This window comes from Oncorhynchus tshawytscha, linkage group LG14 (genome assembly GCF_018296145.1).
Source record: "Oncorhynchus tshawytscha isolate Ot180627B linkage group LG14, Otsh_v2.0, whole genome shotgun sequence".
In the NCBI taxonomy this organism is placed as follows: domain Eukaryota; kingdom Metazoa; phylum Chordata; class Actinopteri; order Salmoniformes; family Salmonidae; genus Oncorhynchus; species Oncorhynchus tshawytscha.
The window spans coordinates 45984156-46002850 of NC_056442.1; the positions used below are offsets into that span (position 1 = coordinate 45984156).

Genomic DNA, 18695 nt, shown 5'->3' on the forward strand with positions numbered 1-18695 from the left:
TGAGAATAGACATGATGTGGTTGCTTGGCTAAACAAGAAAGCCAGCTGTGTGTATTGTGTGTGTGTGTGTATGATGTGTTTCTTCATGTATTGAGTGCTGTAACTTTTGCTTATCACACATTGAGTAAGACAGGGACTCATCAGACAGTGAGTTAGACGGTGACTCATCAGACAGTGACTCATCAGACAGTGAGTTAGACGGTGACTCATCAGACAGTGAGTTAGACAGTGACTCATCAGACGGTGAGTTAGACGGTGACTCATCAGACAGTGAGTTAGACGGTGACTCATCAGACAGTGAGTTAAACGGTGACTCATCAGACGGTGAGTTAGACAGTGACTCATCAGACAGTGAGTTAGACGGTGACTCATTAGACAGTGACTCATCAGACAGTGAGTTAGACGGTGACTCATTAGACAGTGACTCAACAGACATTGAGATAGACAGTGACTCATCAGACAAGTCAAAACAAATTTGATTTGTTACATACACATATTTAGCAGATGTTATTGCAGGTGTAGCTAAATGCTTGTTTTCCTAGCTCTGACAGTGCAGTAGTATGTAACAATTCACAACAATACACACAAAAAAAAAATGGAATTAAGAAATATATAAATATTACGCACAGGGTTGCGTAACTGGGTGTAAGCCAGCTAGGGATGGCTATTTAATAGTCTGACAGTGAGTTAGACGGTGACTCGTCAGACGGGGAGTTAGATGGTGACTCATCAGACAGTGAGATAGACGGTGACTCATCAGACGGTGAGATAGATGGTGACTCATCAGACGGTGAGATAGACGGTGACTCATCAGACGGTGAGTTAGATGGTGACTCATCAGACAGTGAGATAGACGGTGACTCATCAGACGGTGAGATAGACGGTGACTCATCAGACGGTGAGATAGAAGGTGACTCATCAGACGGTGAGTTAGATGGTGACTCATCAGACAGTGAGATAGACGGTGACTCGTCAGGCGGTGAGATAGACGGTGACTCATCAGACGGTGAGTTAGACAGAGACTCATCAGACGGTAAGTTAGATGGTGACTCATCAGGCGGTGAGATAGACGGTGACTCATCAGATGGTGAGTTAGACGGAGACTCATCAGATGGTAAATTAGATGGTGACTCATCAGGCGGTGAGTTAGACGGTGACTCATCAGGCGATGAGTTAGATGGTGAGTTAGGCGGTGACTCATCAGATGGTGAGTTAGGCGGTGACTCGTCAGGTGGTAACTCATCAATGGTGACTCATCAGACGGTGACTCATCCATCAGGTGGAGACTCATCAGATGGTGAGTTAGGTGGTGACTCATCAGACGCTGACTAATAAAACGGTGACTCATTAGACGGTGAGTTAAGCAGTGACTCATCAGACATCGATTCATCAGACATCGACTTGACTCATCAGACATCGACTCATCAGACAGTGAGTTAGGCGGTGACTCATCAGACAGTGAGTTAGGTTGTGACTCACACAGACAAAAGCTCTTTCCCTGGCATAAATAGTTATCGGTCTTTTGTTTTTGAATGGTTGTTTAAAAAAAATACATATATATATATAAAATAAAAAGAGTTTGAGAGGGGTAGTTGCCACACGGACACGTGTTTAACTATTAATTAATTGGCTAATAGACATGGCTGCCCATCTGTACTGTTGAGTCTGACATTGAGTTGGTAAGGCAGAGGGTCCTTAGCTAGGACAGGCTTGTCTGCCATGCTCCGATTTGGTCTGCTAAACATGGTCTATTTTTACAGACGATTGTGTCTGGGGCATTTGCTGTGCTGAAAAAGGGAGAGGGAGAGAGCAGAATGTATGCCAAAATAGGAGAAAGGAGTCAGGAAAAACAACCCCTCTCCATCTGACATTTACACAAGTGACACAGCTGCATGGAGCACATATGCATTGGGAAGATGACCATTTAGAGGACAAGGAGAGAGCATGTGCATACATACAACGCACATTGTGTGACACACAAACACACAGATAAATACAAGCACATAATGTATGCAACAAACACACTGTATGAACAAACACACACACTCTCACAGAGGGGGGTATGGAGGCAGCCAGGTACATTTGGGGGTTGGCCTAATCCCTCTCCCTGTTTCTCTTTCACACAGGCATACGCATTCCCTCTACTTTGTGAAGCCAGTGAGGCTAACATCAAAGCAGATATACCTTGGCTTTCACTCAGAGACAGAGAGGCAATTACATAACCTGTGAGCTCCTAAAGAGACACGCACTGGAACAATCAAACTCTGCCCCCGTGTGCTCGCCAACACCAGGCAGGCACTGAGAAAACAACTTGTGCCTCAATCCTGTCTCCTGTCAAGGGAAATATTCAATCTGCCATGTTTTTCCCTATAGTTATTAATGCTGATAAAACATAATAATAATCTAGCCTAAAGAATGGTAGTCGTTCTGTTTCATTCCTGGAGCTGGAGGTGGAGGTACACTTCAAGACCAAAAGTATGTGGACACCAACTCGTCAAATATCTCATTCCAAAATGATGGGCATTAATAGGGAGTTGGTCCCCCTTTGCTGCTATAACAGCATCCACTCGTCTGGGAAGGCTTTCCACTAGATGTTTGAACATTGCTGCAGGGACTTACTTCGATTCAGCCACAAGAGCATTAGTGAGGTCGGGCACTGATGTTGGGCGATCAGGCCTGGCTCGGAGTTAGCGTTCCAATTCATCCCAAAGGTGTTTGGTGGGGTGGAGGTCAGGGCTCTGTGCAGGTCAGTCAAGTTCTTCCACAACGATCTCAGTAAATAATTTCTGTATGGATCTCACTTTGTGCACGGGAGCAGGAAAGGGCCTTCCCCAAACTGTTGTCACAAAGTTGGAAGCACAGAATTGTCAAGAATGTCATTGCATGCTGTAGCGTTAAGCTTTCCCTTCACTGGAACTAAGGGGCCTAGCATGACCTATGATAAACAGCCCCAGATAATTATTAATCCTCCAGCGAACTTTACAGTTGGCACTATGCATTAGGGCAGGTAGCATTCTCCTGGCATCCGCCAAACCCAGAATTGTCTGTTGGACTGCCAGATGGTGAAGCGTGACTTATTACTCCAGAGAATGCCTTTACACTGCTCCAGAGTCCAATGGTGGTGAGCTTTACACCACTCTAGCCAATGCTTGGCATTGCACATGGTGATCTTAGGTTTATGTGAGGCTGCTCAGCCAGTTTGGAACTCGTAGTGGGTGTTGCAATTGAGGACTACACGCTACGCGCTTCAGCTGTTCTGTTCTGTGAGCTTTTGTGGCCTACCACTTTGCGGCTGAGCTGTCATTGCTCCTAAACGTTTCCACTTCACATTAACAGCACTTATAATTGACTGGGCAGCTTTTTTACTCCTATTTTGTGACATCCAATCAGTAGTTACAGCCTTGTCCCACCACTGCAACTCCAGTATGGACTCTGGAGAGGCAAAGGTCGGGAGCCTTGAGTCCTCCGAAACACGACCCCGCCAAGCCGCACTGCTTCTTGACACACTGCACACCAATGTGTTGGAGGAAACATCATACAGCTGGCGACCGAAGTCAGCGCGTGTGCTCCCAGCCCACCACAAGGAGTCACCCTCCCCTAACCCGGACGACACTGGGCCAATTGTGCGCCGCCTCACGGGTCTCCCTGGGATCGAACCAGAGTTTGTAGTGACGCCTTTAGCAGTGCAGTGCATTAGACCGCTGCCCCAATTGGGAGGCCCTAGCAGGGTAGAAATTTGACGAATTGACTTCTTGGAAAGGTGGCATCCTACTGCCAATCTCTGTCTATGGAGATTGCATGGCTGTGTGCCTGATTTTATACTGTGCCTGAAATAGCCAAATCTACTAATTTGAAGGGTTGCCAACCTACTTTTGTATATATAGTGTATTTCCTGCACCCTGAGGGTGCTCAGCGTGAGGCTGCTCAGGTCTGGACATTATAGACACGTGATCGTATACAAATGTAAGCAATGTTTGAAATTATGTTTTAGTCAAACATTACATCTGTTTGGGCTTCTTGCTGTCAATTTGCAGTCTACTAATTATTCTACATTTTAGCAGCCACTCTTATATGAGCAATTAGGGTTAAGTACCTTGCTCAAGGGCACATCTACAGATTGGCCCGCGGCTGAATCTAGTTGATGATCCCTACTGTAACGGCTTTCTTCTGTGGACGAAGGATCGGACCAAAGCGCAGCGTGGTTAGTTTTCAACATGTTTAATAAAGACAATAAACGTGAACACTACAAAATACAAAACAACAAATGTGGAAAAACAGAACCAGTCCTCTCTGGTGCATAGACACAAAGACAGAAGACAACCACCCAGAAAACCCAACACAAAACAGGCTACCTAAATATGGTTCCCAATCAGAGACAATGACTAACACCTGCCTCTGATTGAGAACCATATCAGGCCAAACATAGAAACAGGAAAACTAGACACACAACAGAGAATGCCCACCCAGCTCACATCCTGACCAACACTAAAACAAAGAAAACACAAAAGAACTATGGTCAGAACGTGACACCTACCTTAAAATCTACAACCTTTTACATATGATTCATCCAACAGTTTGTTGATGTAGTCTAGGCTTACTTAACGCTCATGAGAAAAAATAGACCTACAGAGAATGTAAACACATGGCGCAAGGCTTCATGCTCCCTTGAGGCTGAAGTAAGGCGGGAAAGTGGGTGGAAGGAGGCGCCCTCGTAAATAACCAAAGAAATGTATAGCCTATGTATGACCCGTCTTCCAGCACAGTCAAACTAGCACACCTCTTTGTGTCCCTAGACAGCAAACTCACATATATACCATGTGGCCCTGCTGATAAGTCAGAAACACACAGCAGGGCAGCCAGTGGTGAGATGAGAAACACTTTATAGCCACCATATAGGAGAAATGGAAAAGAACCCTCTAGAATTCCAGACGTTGAAGTTTAATTTGGTGAGGATCAGCTAGGCTATATCTTGTGGGCAGGCCTGAAAGGATGTCAAGTATCCTGGTTCTAAAATGAAGTGTCCTCATGGTGTGAGGGCTGTAGCTTGTAAACAATGGTGTTGTGACTCTTCAACCTTATCTCCAAATTAATTTGTTCCTTTAAAATCAGTATGGAACAATATATAGTCTCTTATATCCTAGACCTGGGGAGCATCATAAGCTAGGCAACGGCACAAAGTCTGGGGAGGATGTCATGTTGGACATTTCGAAAGGAGAAATACATTTCTCTGGGGAGGGTCCTCTTCAGATAGACAACTCTCCCAACAAATCACAAGTTTGGGTAAAATGCGAGCGGGAAATGTGCTCATGTTTATCATGTTGAGCTAGCTTAACAAGCGGATATGGAAGCTAAGTTACCAGTGATGTGGTTCCCATTTCTGACTTGTCCTCTCTGTCCCAACCAACGACCCAGGGTTCTAGTCTGGAAGCACGCTTTCGACTGTGCCCAGAGGACATTATTGCAGTGCTTATGTCAGCCTCTACTCTGAGCGCGTACTATGTTAGCTGTGATAGGCCGCTACAGGATAGTCGAGCCGTGCCAGTTCGTTTTCACGCCCTGATAACGTTAAATTGATGTTGTGAGAGAAGCATAATCTTTGCCCTCGTTTTCCTCCAATGGTGTTCAAACTGAGATAACGGAGACTTTAACCTGTGAGTGTGTGACAAATGCTGTGGGCCTGTGAGTCTCTTGGGTGAGAAATTAAGCTTCATCTTGTGCTATCTGCAGTTATCCTCGCACAAATTCTCTCTCTGTCTCTCTCTCTGTCTCTGTCTCTGACTCTGTCTCTTTCATATTCAGTACCAGTCAAAAGTTTGTACTATTTTCTACATTGTAGAATAATAGTGAAGACATCAAAACTATGAAATAACACATATGGAATCACGTAGTAACCAAAAAAGTGATAAACAAATCCAACTTTATTTCATATTAGAGATTCTTCAAAGTAGCCACCCTTTGCCTTCTCCACTGAACAGTTGATGTTGAGATGTGGCTGTTACATGAACTCTGTTGAAGCATTTATTTGGGATGCAATTTCAAGAGCTTTGCACACTCTTGGGATTCTCTCAACCAACTTCATGAGGTAGTCACCTGGAATGCGTTTCAATTAACAGGTGTGCTTTACTAAAAGTTCATTTTTGCAATTTCTTTCCTTCTTAATGCGTTTGAGCCAATCAGGGGTGGTATACAGAAGATAGCCCTATTTGGTAAAAGACCAAGTCCATATTATGGCAGGAACAGCTCAAATAATCTAAGAGAAATGATAGTCCATCATTACTTTAAGACATGGAGGTCAGTCAATCAAGTTTCTTCAAGTGCAGTCGCGAAAACCATCAAGCGCTATGATGAAACTAGCTCTCATGAGGACCACCACAGGAATGGAACACACAGAGTTATCTCTGCTGCAGAGGATAAGTTCATTAGAGTTACCAGCCTCAGAAACTGCAGCCCAAATAAATGCTTCACAGAGTTCAAGTAACAGACACATCTCAACATCAACTGTTCAGAGGAGACTGCGTGAATCAGGCCTTCATGGTTGAATTGCTGCAAAGATACCACTACTAAAGGACACCAATATTAAGAAGAGACTTGCTTGGGGCAAGAAACACAAGCAATGGGCATTAGACCAGTGGAAATCTGTCCTTTGGTCTGATGAGTCCAAATTTGAGATTTTTGGTTCCAGCCGGTATGTCTTTGTGAGACGCAGAGTAGGTGAACGGATTATCTCTGCATATGTGGTTCCCACCGTGAAGCATGGAGGAGGATGTGTGATGGTGTGGGGTGCTTTGCTGGTGACACTGTCTTTGATTTATTTGGAATTCAATGCACACTTAACCAGAATGGCTACCACAGCATTCTGTAGCTATATGCCATCCCATCTGGTTTGTGCTTAGTGGGACTATCTATCATTTGTTTTTCAACAGGACAATGACCCCAAAAGTACCTCCAGGCTGTGTAAGGACTATTTGACCAAGGAGAGTGATGCATCAGATGACCTGGCCTCAACAATCATCCAACCGCAACCCAATTGAGATTGTTTGGTGTGAGTTGGACAGCAGAGTGAAGGAAAAGTAGTCAACAAGTGCTCAGCATATGTGGGAACTCCTTCATGACAGTTTGAAAAGCATTCCAGGTGAAGCTGGTTGAGAGAATGCCAAGAGTGTGCAAAGATGTCATCAAGGCAAAGGGTGGCTACTTTGAAGAATCTCAAATATAAAGTATATTTAGATTTGTTTGAGCCAAGACTTTTTTGGTTAGTAAATTATTCCATATTTCTTATTCCTTAGTTGAGATGTCTTTACTATTATTCTACAGTGTAGAAAATATTAAAAATAAAGTAAAGCCCTTGAATGAGTAGGTGTGTCCAAATGTTTGACTGGTACTGTATATATAACTGTGGGGGTGATAATATAGCATGCTGGAACTGGTTGAGGGAGCTCATATTATAGGAGATGGAGCTCCCCATAAGCACAGAGAGGAGGTGCACAATACCCACTGGGTATCGAAGTCTGTTCAACATCTAGGCCTACAGGGAGGAGGTGAGGGCCCTCAGAGTGTGGTGTCAGGAAAATAACCTCACACTCAACGTCAACAAAACTAAGGAGATGATTGTGGACTTCAGGAAACAGCAGAGGGAACACCCCCCTATCCACATCGATGGTAAAGTAGTGGAGAGGGTAGCAAGTTTTAAGTTCCTCGGCATACACATCACAGACAAACTGAATTGGTCCACTCACACAGACAGCATCGTGAAGAAGGCGCAGCAGCGCCTCTTCAACCTCAGGAGGCTGAAGAAATTCGGCTTGTCACCAAAAGCACTCACAAACTTCTACAGATGCACAATCGAGAGCATCTTGGCGGGCTGTATCACCGCCTGGTACGGCAACTGCTCCGCCCTCAACCGTAAGGCTCTCCAGAGGGTAGTGAGGTCTGCACAACGCATCACCGGGGGCAAACTACCTGCCCTCCAGGACACCTACACCACCCGATGTTACAGGAAGGCCATAAAGATCATCAAGGACATCAACCACCCAAGCCACTGCCTGTTCACCCCGCTATCATCCAGAAGGCGAGGTCAGTACAGGTGCATCAAAGCTGGGACTGAGAGACTGAAAAACAGCTTCTATCTCAAGGCCATCAGACTGTTAAACAGCCACCACTAACATTGAGTGGCTGCTGCCAACACACTGACACTGACACTGACTCAACTCCAGCCACTTTAATAATGGGAATTGATGGGAAATGATGTAAATATATCACTAGCCACTTTAAACAATGCTACCTTATATAATGTTTACATACCCTACATTATTCATCTCATATGCATACGTATATACTGTACTCTATATCATCGACTGCATCCTTATGTAATACATGTATCACTAGCCACTTTAACTATGCCACTTTGTTTACATACTCATCTCATATGTATATACTGTACTCGATATCAGCTACTGTATCTTGCCTATGCTGCTCTGTACCATCACTCATTCATATATCCTTATGTACATATTCTTTATCCCCTTACACTGTGTATAAGACAGTAGTTTTGGAATTGTTAGTTAGATTACTTGTTGGTTATTACTGCATTGTCTGAACTAGAAGCACAAGCATTTCGCTACACTCGCATTAACATCTGCTAACCATGTGTATGTGACAAATAAAATTTGATTTGATTTGATTTGAATTACATTTGGTTGAGTTGTCAACTAACGTAAAATCAACATAAAAGTCACAATGTCATTGACAAAATACGAAATTGCCTCATGTAGATAACTTTTTGCGAATTAAATCAGTTTCCCATGTTGTTTCAACATCATTTTTTGATTGAAATGACGTGGAAACAACGTTGATTCAACCAGTTTTTGCCCAGTGGGTCGGACACATTCCGGTCCCTCATATGCAATTCGCTCCCGGTGGTGCTAGCCAGTCTCCTCTTCATACTCGCAACTTCACACTTTTTGTAGTGAAGAGGTTGGACGGAGCAGGCATCTGTTGTCGAATGATAGTCAATTCAATGTAATACAACATTGATTCCAGAAGGCGTAGCGCAGACAGACAGAAATCTCCTTATAATTAATAAACAGAATCAAACCAATCAAAGAATGGCTTGTCACCGCGCCTGAGCAAAACAATACTCATGAAAAGCATTACTGAGCTCGGTTTCGAAGCACGAGTTGATGAATCCGCCTCTCGGATATATCCTCCTTCTGAATACAAGTCTACCGTCTGGCTCTCGCTATCGTGTCTGATTGCGCGGTGGATTCGCAATTCCGAGCAGCTTTGAAAACAAATCATTCAGACCGCAGCCAGACTTTGCCAGAGGTAAGATACAGCAGCTCACAGCACAGCAGGCAAGGTTCGGTCCGACCAGCATAGACGAGAGAAGAGGGTTGAGAGAAAGCGATACGCGCGTTCACACTGGGATAACAGCTGGACTGGATATTCAAATGTACTGCCAGAATGACGGCACTGAGCACCCACGAGCCTTCTCATGTATCTGATCGATAGGGGATATTAGGGCCAGCTGGCCAGAGCGGGCACAGTTATAAACAACTCGATGACGGCGCGGCTCACTCTGAGCAAGTTGAGAAACAGTGTGCATCACAGACTGTCGAAACCAAGCGCCCACCGCGACGTTAAACATATTCAGCTGTCAAATAGGCTACAAGTCTACTTTCGCAACAACATGTCACTGTTTTGCCAGGACAGCGGTGTTTGAATGACTCGGACAGGGAGGACATACGTTGGCAGCCCTAAGGTTTTCGACATGCCAGAGAATGTTTCGTTCTCCAGGAACCGCACGGTTCTGGACACGCGGCCGGGGACGCGTCCCGCATGGGCTATCACGGTACTGGCCAGCGTGCTGATCTTCACCACGGTGGTGGATGTCTTGGGCAACTTGCTGGTTATCATTTCAGTGCTTAGGAACCGGAAACTTAGAAATGCGGGTAAGTGGATAATGCTTGTTTGTGTCTCTTGGTATGTGTGTGTGTGTTCACTCGCGAGAGAGACGGAGGAAGATGGCACCAGTAGTTATACCTTAATATTGTTTAAGGATTTGGCATGACTTTGACATATCAACCAATGCAATAGATATATTCTAAATGCAATTATAAGGAGAGATTCTGAAAATACGATTTCGTTCTCGTGTGTTATCTGAATCCCTGAGCGATCTCATTCACACCAATAAGCCTACACGCAAGACTCCACATATGAATGAGACTGCTGAAAATAGTGAATGTATTCCTCATATGCAGAAGGATTTAGTTCACTTTATGCACATATAAAATTAAGATTGTATCGAATGTTGACGATTTGAGTTTTAATCACTTTTTGTTATGGGAAAATGTTATATCCATTTGCCTGTAATGTGTTTTAATAACCTATGGGAATGCTTTGTCAGTAATTCATCAGCCACTTGTGAGGATTCTGCAGGCAGTTCTCAGATTTTATGGAGCCACTCAATTCCTACCAAAAAATGTACGCATAAATTGCATAGATTATGAATAGGGTAAAAGATTGCAATCCCATGGGATTATTTTGTTTAGTTTACTTTATTCTTGATAGACCTATAGTTTATGCATTAATCGTTTGTTTTATTCAATATTGATCATATTGTTTTTAGATTTATTGTCTTATTTAGTTTAATAAATAAGTAAATAGCCATGTTTTTGTGTGCATAAACCGGGGCCTAAACTTTTATTTCCAGTGTGAGTTTTGCAAACCTTTTTCATATGCCTGCCGAGTCCATACTGGAAATGCAAAAGAGAAGACGGTATAAAAATGATGGATTCCCGCCAGGGGTATCCAAACAGAGCGGCAAGAAATCCACTCCAACACATCGAGAGCCGTGTTATTGTTGCAAACACATGATGTGCCCATACGGGTGACATACAATGGGTCTATTTTGTTTGGCTTTTTCACAGTGGTCTAGTAGCTGTTATCTAGGTTACTGATTAATATTGGAATATATGTTTGAAAACAGAATGCACATTTAGTTGTGATGGTTTGGGGGTTTAAAGCAGGGACCGGGAATAGTTGTAATACTCTTGGTTAATTCCAGTCTGTTTTGCCTAATACTGAGTGCTGAAATCCCGGTGTTTCTTCCTTATGGCATGGTCCAGATGTTGACTGTTGGAGGTTGGAGCCAATGGCCGACCTTCCGTACCCGCTCTCTGTTTCCCTGTCTCTGTCTCGGTCTCTCTGTAGCACGTTATCAGCAGCCCCAGTCGTTATTTATAAGTCCTCGGTTCACTTGCTTTTATTCTTGCTGAGAAGCATCATCTACCAGGGGCGTCATGTACCCTAAAAATCAGAGGGGACAGCTTTTTCCTGCAATTTAGAGCCATAATCATTATGCTTATTTCTATGTAAAAAAAAAGATGCATATCTAAGCATACATCTTGAGATGTCTGTATCCTACTAACTCGTAGTTCTTAAAAAAAACGAAATATGTTTGCCTGCATCTCTGCTAAAATCTGGGTGAAGATTAAAAGTTATGTGAGTCTTATTCAGTACATTTAGTAAGAACAGTGTTAGAGACTCCTCCACCCTCCACTCATTCAAACGTAGGTGTGGATCCTCCAGTCGGACCCCTCTGCTGTCTCTGGCTCCACACCCACCCTGGCCTTGGCCATCTAGATGTGTGAAGGTTAGTACCTTTTATGTAGGGAAGCTAATTAAAAAAATATATATATTACCATAGCATTTTTGTATGTTCTCTATAATTATGCACTTGGAAATGTATCACTTGACCAATTCGGCCACTTGGGTGCTTTTGGGCAAACTTGTGAGGGACTTGATACAAAATATTATGGATATCTCATATTCTTGAATGTATCAGTCTGAAACTGTGCACACACACACACTGCTGCCCTCTTATGGACGACATTTAAATTACACCCAACTTCCTATGTCAATGTATGGCCTTTTTTTGCATTTCAAAGATGATGCAATAAAAATAGAAAGTGCCAGTTGTTTTGTTTTGTTTATCTTTTACCTGATCTAATGTGTTATATTCTCCGACATTCATTTCACATATACACAAACTTAAGTGTTTCCTTTCAAATAGCATGTCCCTGCTTCAGGTCCTGAGCTACAAGCAGTTAGATTTGGGTATGTCATTTGAGGCTGAAATTGAGATGAAGGGTCGATCCTTATTAACTAGCTAACGTTGCCAATGAAAGGAAGGTTAGTTAGCAAGCAACAACAAATGTAAGTGTGTACTGTAGACCGTTTTGCTAACATGAAAGAGAGAAGGATGGCATTGGCGTATCTCTACAAGTAGAATGAATCAACATGTTAGTTCTACTTGAACGAATGCAACTACACACACGAGCGCGGGCACGCACACAAAAACCAGAACCATGGACAGCCACATCATATTGAGCTTACATTGATTGTACAAAATTATTTTGGGGTATCTTTTAGTTGTCACTGTATTAGACTAAGCATAGATGATTTGATGATGTCGAGCTAAATCAATAGTTGTTTAATAGTCCGAAAATGTCGGAAACATTAACTGTTTGTTACATGCGATATGCTTTGTGCTCTTCTGTTTTGCGATGAAACAAAGGTGTGGTTGAATTTATTCTGCCACTGTGTCTTCTTATTGTCTCAGTTTTAGGCCTACATACCACGGTCCCAAGGTATTTGAACTCCGAGTGTATGGAGAAAACAACGCAATTATCACAACACATAGGTTGTAATATGTTGTTTTTTTCCTGGCTTGGCTTCCCCAGTGATTTTACCCACGCACCAATACTGCACAACACACACATAAACATAATTGATTGTGGATGTGAGTAATCCCATGACTGTATCAAAAGGTTGCGTGTTTGATACCAGTTGTGGAGAGTGTTTTTTATTTTTCGTTTGAACCCTATCCCAAACTTTAACCCTTAGAAAAGTAACGTTATTTATAACAATGGTTACATGGAGAAAATCGGACCTCTGAAATGAAAAATATATATTTTACCCGAACCCTTCCTGAACCCTTGAAAAAAACAACATAAAGTGCATAGCAGGGAACATGTCTACCGTTTACCTTCACTTTTTTTGGAAAGAACAGCGCCTTTTTATAAGCATTTTTAGAAACTGTTCATTGTCCTGTAAGCATTGCATGGCAACGCAGGAATTTTGCCCACGGAGCTGGGGGCCAGAATGTTGTGGTTTTTCGCAGACGACCGTGGACAAAAGTAGAAGTGGAAAGATCTCCTTTATAGTAAAAGAAAGTATTGCATGACTCTATTGTACTGTATCATCGTATTTGCCGAGAAAAAATTGTGTTTTATAAACATTTCATGCAATTCTACGACATTTTACATATTAGCAGAATATGTTATAATACCACACAAATTACCGAAATTACAGACTAAGAATGGACAGGCCTACGTGTTCATCTCATCACATTTATCCAATGCCGAATCAGTGTGTATTGTTTGCAACGAAACTGTCCCTGTTTGCAAATAACATATCTGAGACATCATTAGGAATCTGAGCAAGGTACTTTCAAAAGTTAGGCCTATAGCTTTCCACCCCAGACAGAGTAGGCCTACTGACGCAGAAAAATGTAAGCCGGCTGGCTACTCTTCTTCCACGGCTTAACCCAACGAGAGGTCACAAGTGTTTTCTTAAAAGCCTTCTGGGTTTAAACCTCTTCTATTGTACAGAAAGTGAATAGTTTAATCAATTGATAGTGACATAATTAGATTACTTCCCAAGCAAAGTACATGTTTTGTCTCCTCGGCTACAGAAGGTTGTAGCTCAGTCTCTGAATGTCAAAGAAACGAAACAATGATATCGCCATATACATCGTCATAGTCACGTATTTCCTGTTTTTTTACAGCTTGTTTCTAGCACGGACCAAAGCGCCATTATAGATCACTTTATATAATGGTTCAGTTTCATTTAAAACAAATCTTAAGCGAACAAAGGCCTGTGCTTTTTGCCATTTTCCCTAATAAAAGGTAGGGCTATGGCATACCCTCTCACACCCCCTACATTCGAGTCTTGGTTTTAACTTACCTGCACTTCACTGACACGGAGGCATGCTATTCAAAGAGTGCATGGTGGGTGAAGGAATTTACTGACAAATCTATGGATATAGCAGCCTATAGCCACATTTAGTCTGTCAAACAGGTAGGCCTGCCTATTATTTCGAAATAGGAAGAAATCGGCTCCAACACAAAGCCCTCTTGTTTTTAGTAAAGTCTAATTAAAATGAAGATGTTTGAAATGAATTATGCCTACTCGAATGTGCCTACTTTCCGCACAGTGAGCTGTCGATTTCTGATTGAATGTGCTGCGGCTGCTGCTTCAAGTTTCAGCACCACAATGTAAATTACTCGAATCTGTCTTATTGTTGTCTTACTCTGATCACGGGCAAGAAACATATTATTTTAAATAAAAGCAATTATAGCAAGCTATCAAAGTTGACCTCTGGTCCTGCCTCTTTCATTACAATAGGCTATAGGTAGTCGCGCGCAACATTTTTTGGACTACACTTAATTAATCGACAATTATTTTCGGAAGAAGCCTTTGACTCTCCTGAACTTCCACCATAGGCGTACACAGCACAGCCATTAGATAGGCAGCACAAACAACGTTTTTGATCAGCAAGAGCAGAGCAGGGCTCAGGGTTGGAATAGCAATTGCAGTGTAATGCCTGGTTGTATTTGCACCATCCCAACATCTATCTTACAAATGTAGCTTTGCTCTGAGCTTCTCCAAGTATGCACTTCGTAGTCTATAGCCTATAGGCCATGGATCATTTGATTGAGACCACACTAAATAGCCTGTTGTCGCAATTGATATTGTGTGCCCATCGAAGAATCAGAGATTAGGAACGGCATCGGGCGCACATCGATATATAACCTAATATTGACATTTCATAAATTACAAATTACATGACCCTCCCCTGGACTAGATTTAAAAAAAATAATACTAAACCCTCCATTGACTGAAATTGAAAAAGCATTTCCCTCCCCCATTTTCCTCCAGGTACCAATTCAATTAATGTTTATCCATCCCTTACCTTAACCATTCAGAATGCGTAATGCCATGATGCTGGATCAGAAGGTTGCGTGTTTGATCCTGTTTTTTGTTGTTGTTGGTTGTTTTAACCCCCCTAGAGACGATGTCAGCACCCCACCGGAAATCTAATTAGCATAATACACATCTGTCCGTTTAAGATAGAGATCTGTTGTTTTGCTCTGGATGTGTCTCAATCCACCTCATCTGCCGATGTGGAACACATCTGCGGTGAAAGGTGACAAAACAACAGATCTCTATCACAAAATTGTCTGTAGCATAGGAAGCCCCACAAGTGTCTCGGTATAGTGGATGTTCCAACCTCTTTCTGTAGCGTATGATCAGTTTGGGCTACACACTAATATGACCCCTCTTTGGAAAGGTGAGACTCTCACGAACAGGTACATGATAGTCTGCTCTAGGATGCCCACAGGCCTGACAAGACTCGTCTGAATGTCCCCGGAGCAGTTAAAAAAATGAAAGTATATATGGAGATTGTTTAGTGCCAAAAGTAACGGGTTAAATACATGTAAAAAAAAAAATCTGCAAAAGGTTTCCTAATATTTCTAATATCTCTCAAATATAGGACAAACACTTCAGAACAAACTTCCTTTAGATTTTTTTTTGGGGGGACTATCTATTGTTCCATGTAATTAATCTGTTATTCAATGCATTTGTATGACCAAATAGCAGTAAGGCCAAATGTAATTTTCCGGCTAATTTGTAAATATATTTTATTGATACTTCAAGGGGTCTTAAAATTCAAAATCAAATAACTAATGACCTTCTTAAAGCAATTCCATATAGCTTAGAGGAACCCGGATGGTGTATCAAATCACCAGTCACTACAAAGATACAGTGTCCTTCCTAATCCAGTTGCCGGAGAGGAAGGAAACCGCTCAGGGATATCACCATGAATCCAATGGTGACATTTAAACAGTTACAGAGTTTAATGGCTGTGATAGGAGAACTGAGGATGGATCAATAACATTGTACTTACGCCACAATACTAACCTAAATGACAGAGTGAAAAGAAGGAAGCCTGTACAGAATACAAATATTCCAAAACATGCGTACTGTTTCAACAAGGCACTAAAGAAATACTGCAACAACAAAAAAATGTAGCAAAGCAAAACACTTTTTGTCCTGAATACAAAGTGTTATGTTTGGGTTAAATCCAACACAACACATTACTGAGTACCACTCTCCAAATTTTCCAGCATAGTGGTGGCTGCATCATGTTATGTGTATGCTTGGTTCAGTCTGCTTTCCACCAGACACTGGGAGATTAATTCACCTTTCAGCAGGACAATAACCCAGGGGCGCACCTTTCACTGGGGAATGTGATACAAAATGAGGCAACAGTGTGTTTTAGAACCATGCATACGCTTTCAAGCGGTCGGGTAGGCTGTTTGGAGTGTTTATCCGACTGGATAAAAAGTTATATATAAAAATAAATATGTCCCCCCCACTTCTAAAACCAATGTTGCACCCCTGCAATAACCTAAAACACAATCTACACTGGAGTTACTAACCAAGAAGACAGTGAATGTTCCCGAGGGGCTGAGTTACAGTTTTGACTTAAATCTGGTTGAAAGTCTATGACAAGAACTAGAAATGGTTTTCTAGCAATGATCAACACCCAATTTGACAAAGCTTGAAGAATTTTGAAAATAATCATGGGCAAATGTTGCACAATTCAGGTATGGAAGGCTCTTAAAGACTTACCCAGAAAGACTCATAGCTGTAATTGCCGCAAAAGGTGCTTCTACAAAGTATGGACTCGGGTGTGAATAGTTATAAAAATTCATATTTCTGTACTTCATTTTCAATACATTTGCAAAATGTCTAAAAACATGTTAGACATTTAAAAAAAATGTTGACTCCATTTTGAATTCAGGCTGTAACACAACAAAATGTGGAATGAGTCAAAGCGTATGAATACTTTCTGAAGGCACTGTATCCCCTAACCTTAACTCTTATCTTACCAGAATGAGTGCCTTAATGAACGATACAGAGTAGCAGGAGCAACTAAAACAGAATGTGTGCCTTACCTTTAGAACGAGTGCCTTACCTTCAGAATGAGTGCCTTACCTTCAGAATGAGTGCCTTACCTTCAGAATGAGTGCCTTACCTTCAGAACGAGTGCCTTACCTTCAGAACGAGTGCCTTACCTTCAGAACGAGTGCCTTACCTTCAGAACGAGTGCCTTACCTTCAGAACGAGTGCCTTACCTTCAGAATGAGTGCCTTACCTTCAGAATGAGTGCCTTACCTTCAGAACGAGTGCCTTACCTTCAGAATGAGTGCCTTACCTTCAGAATGAGTGCCTTACCTTCAGAACGAGTGCCTTACCTTCAGAACGAGTGCCTTACCTTCAGAACGAGTGCCTTACCTTCAGAACGAGTGCCTTACCTTCAGAACGAGTGCCTTACCTTCAGAGTAGCAGGAGCAACCAAAACACTTAAACATTTGACGTGTGGAGCAACTTTGAAATTTGGCATTTGGAGTGCGTGGATGAACGTTTCATTCTGCAGAGAGACTGTTGCGTGGTGGCCCAACGCCCTATTAAGACAATTTATGTTGTTGTTTCCTTTATTTTGTCAGTATATCATAAAGGGAATTTGTTCTGTCAAAAAGTCTAACCACCCATGCTGCTTGTGGAGTTAAGCTTAAGACGGATCAAAAAAAGTTCTTTGAATTTGATTTGAATGAAGGAGTTCTGATGATGTTGACTCAGGTGATGTGTGGGGCAGGAAGGGTACACCTATCACCTGGGTCTCTGCCTGCATCTCTGCTCTGTTTCCATCAGGGTCATCTCTCCATCTATCCTGTCCTCCCTCTTGTTGCCTCTCCCTTTCTCTCTGTGGGACTCCATGCCTAGAGTTCTGCATGTGTGTTGAGAGTCGGAGTAGAGACAGAACACAGGTTCTCTTACATGGTGCACAGTATAATAATTAGGGTGAGTTTGAGTTGATTGATTCTTGCTCACAAATCAAACTGGGGAAAAAAGCTACATTTATATAAATAAACCCACTTAAAATACCTAATACATTGCATTAATAGAATAGAGGACACTTAAAACATCACAGGACATGTTTTCATGATAGAAACGGAAATGTTAATAATAAGAGCCAACTGCAGATAGTGGTCAAAAGTCATGCATGGGGCAGCAGCTCCCTGCTTCTGAATTGGATCACTTGATATTTACTTGACAACTTATCATTGTGCACACAGACGTCATTCTTATTTCACTCTATGACGTAGTTCTCTCAGTTTCAATCCTTTCAAGGAATCAGCGCCTGTGTGTGTATTGACCTATAGGAGAACAAATACAATGTTTTATTGCCACATACACCAGATAGGTGCAGTGAAATGTGTTGTTTTACAGGGTCAGACATAGTAGTACAGTGCCCAAGAGTAAATTAGGGTTAAGTGCCTTGCTCAAGGGCAAATCGACAGATAGTTGACCTTGGGTATTTAAACCAGCAACCTTTCGTTTACTGACCCAACACTCTAACTGCTAGGCTACCTGAGACCCCCATAGAAGGTGTGGATGAGGGGGGATCCGTGGGTGACCCTCTCATGGACCCCATTAATATGCTTGGCTCGTTAACACGTCCCAGAGCTCTCCTCTTCCCCACTCTTAACGAACAGGAGCCT

General features: G+C 42.4%; 1 protein-coding gene across 1 annotated transcript in view; it reads left to right on the forward strand.

Moving 5' to 3' along the window:
* Positions 1 to 9769: 9769 nt before the first annotated feature.
* Positions 9770 to 18695, forward strand: part of LOC112235337 (melatonin receptor type 1B-B-like) — a 67789-nt gene continuing 58863 nt past the window's right edge. The window contains exon 1 of the mRNA XM_024403765.2: positions 9770 to 9950. Coding sequence (XP_024259533.2) covers positions 9770 to 9950 — 181 coding nt within the window. The remainder of the gene's footprint in view (positions 9951 to 18695) is intronic.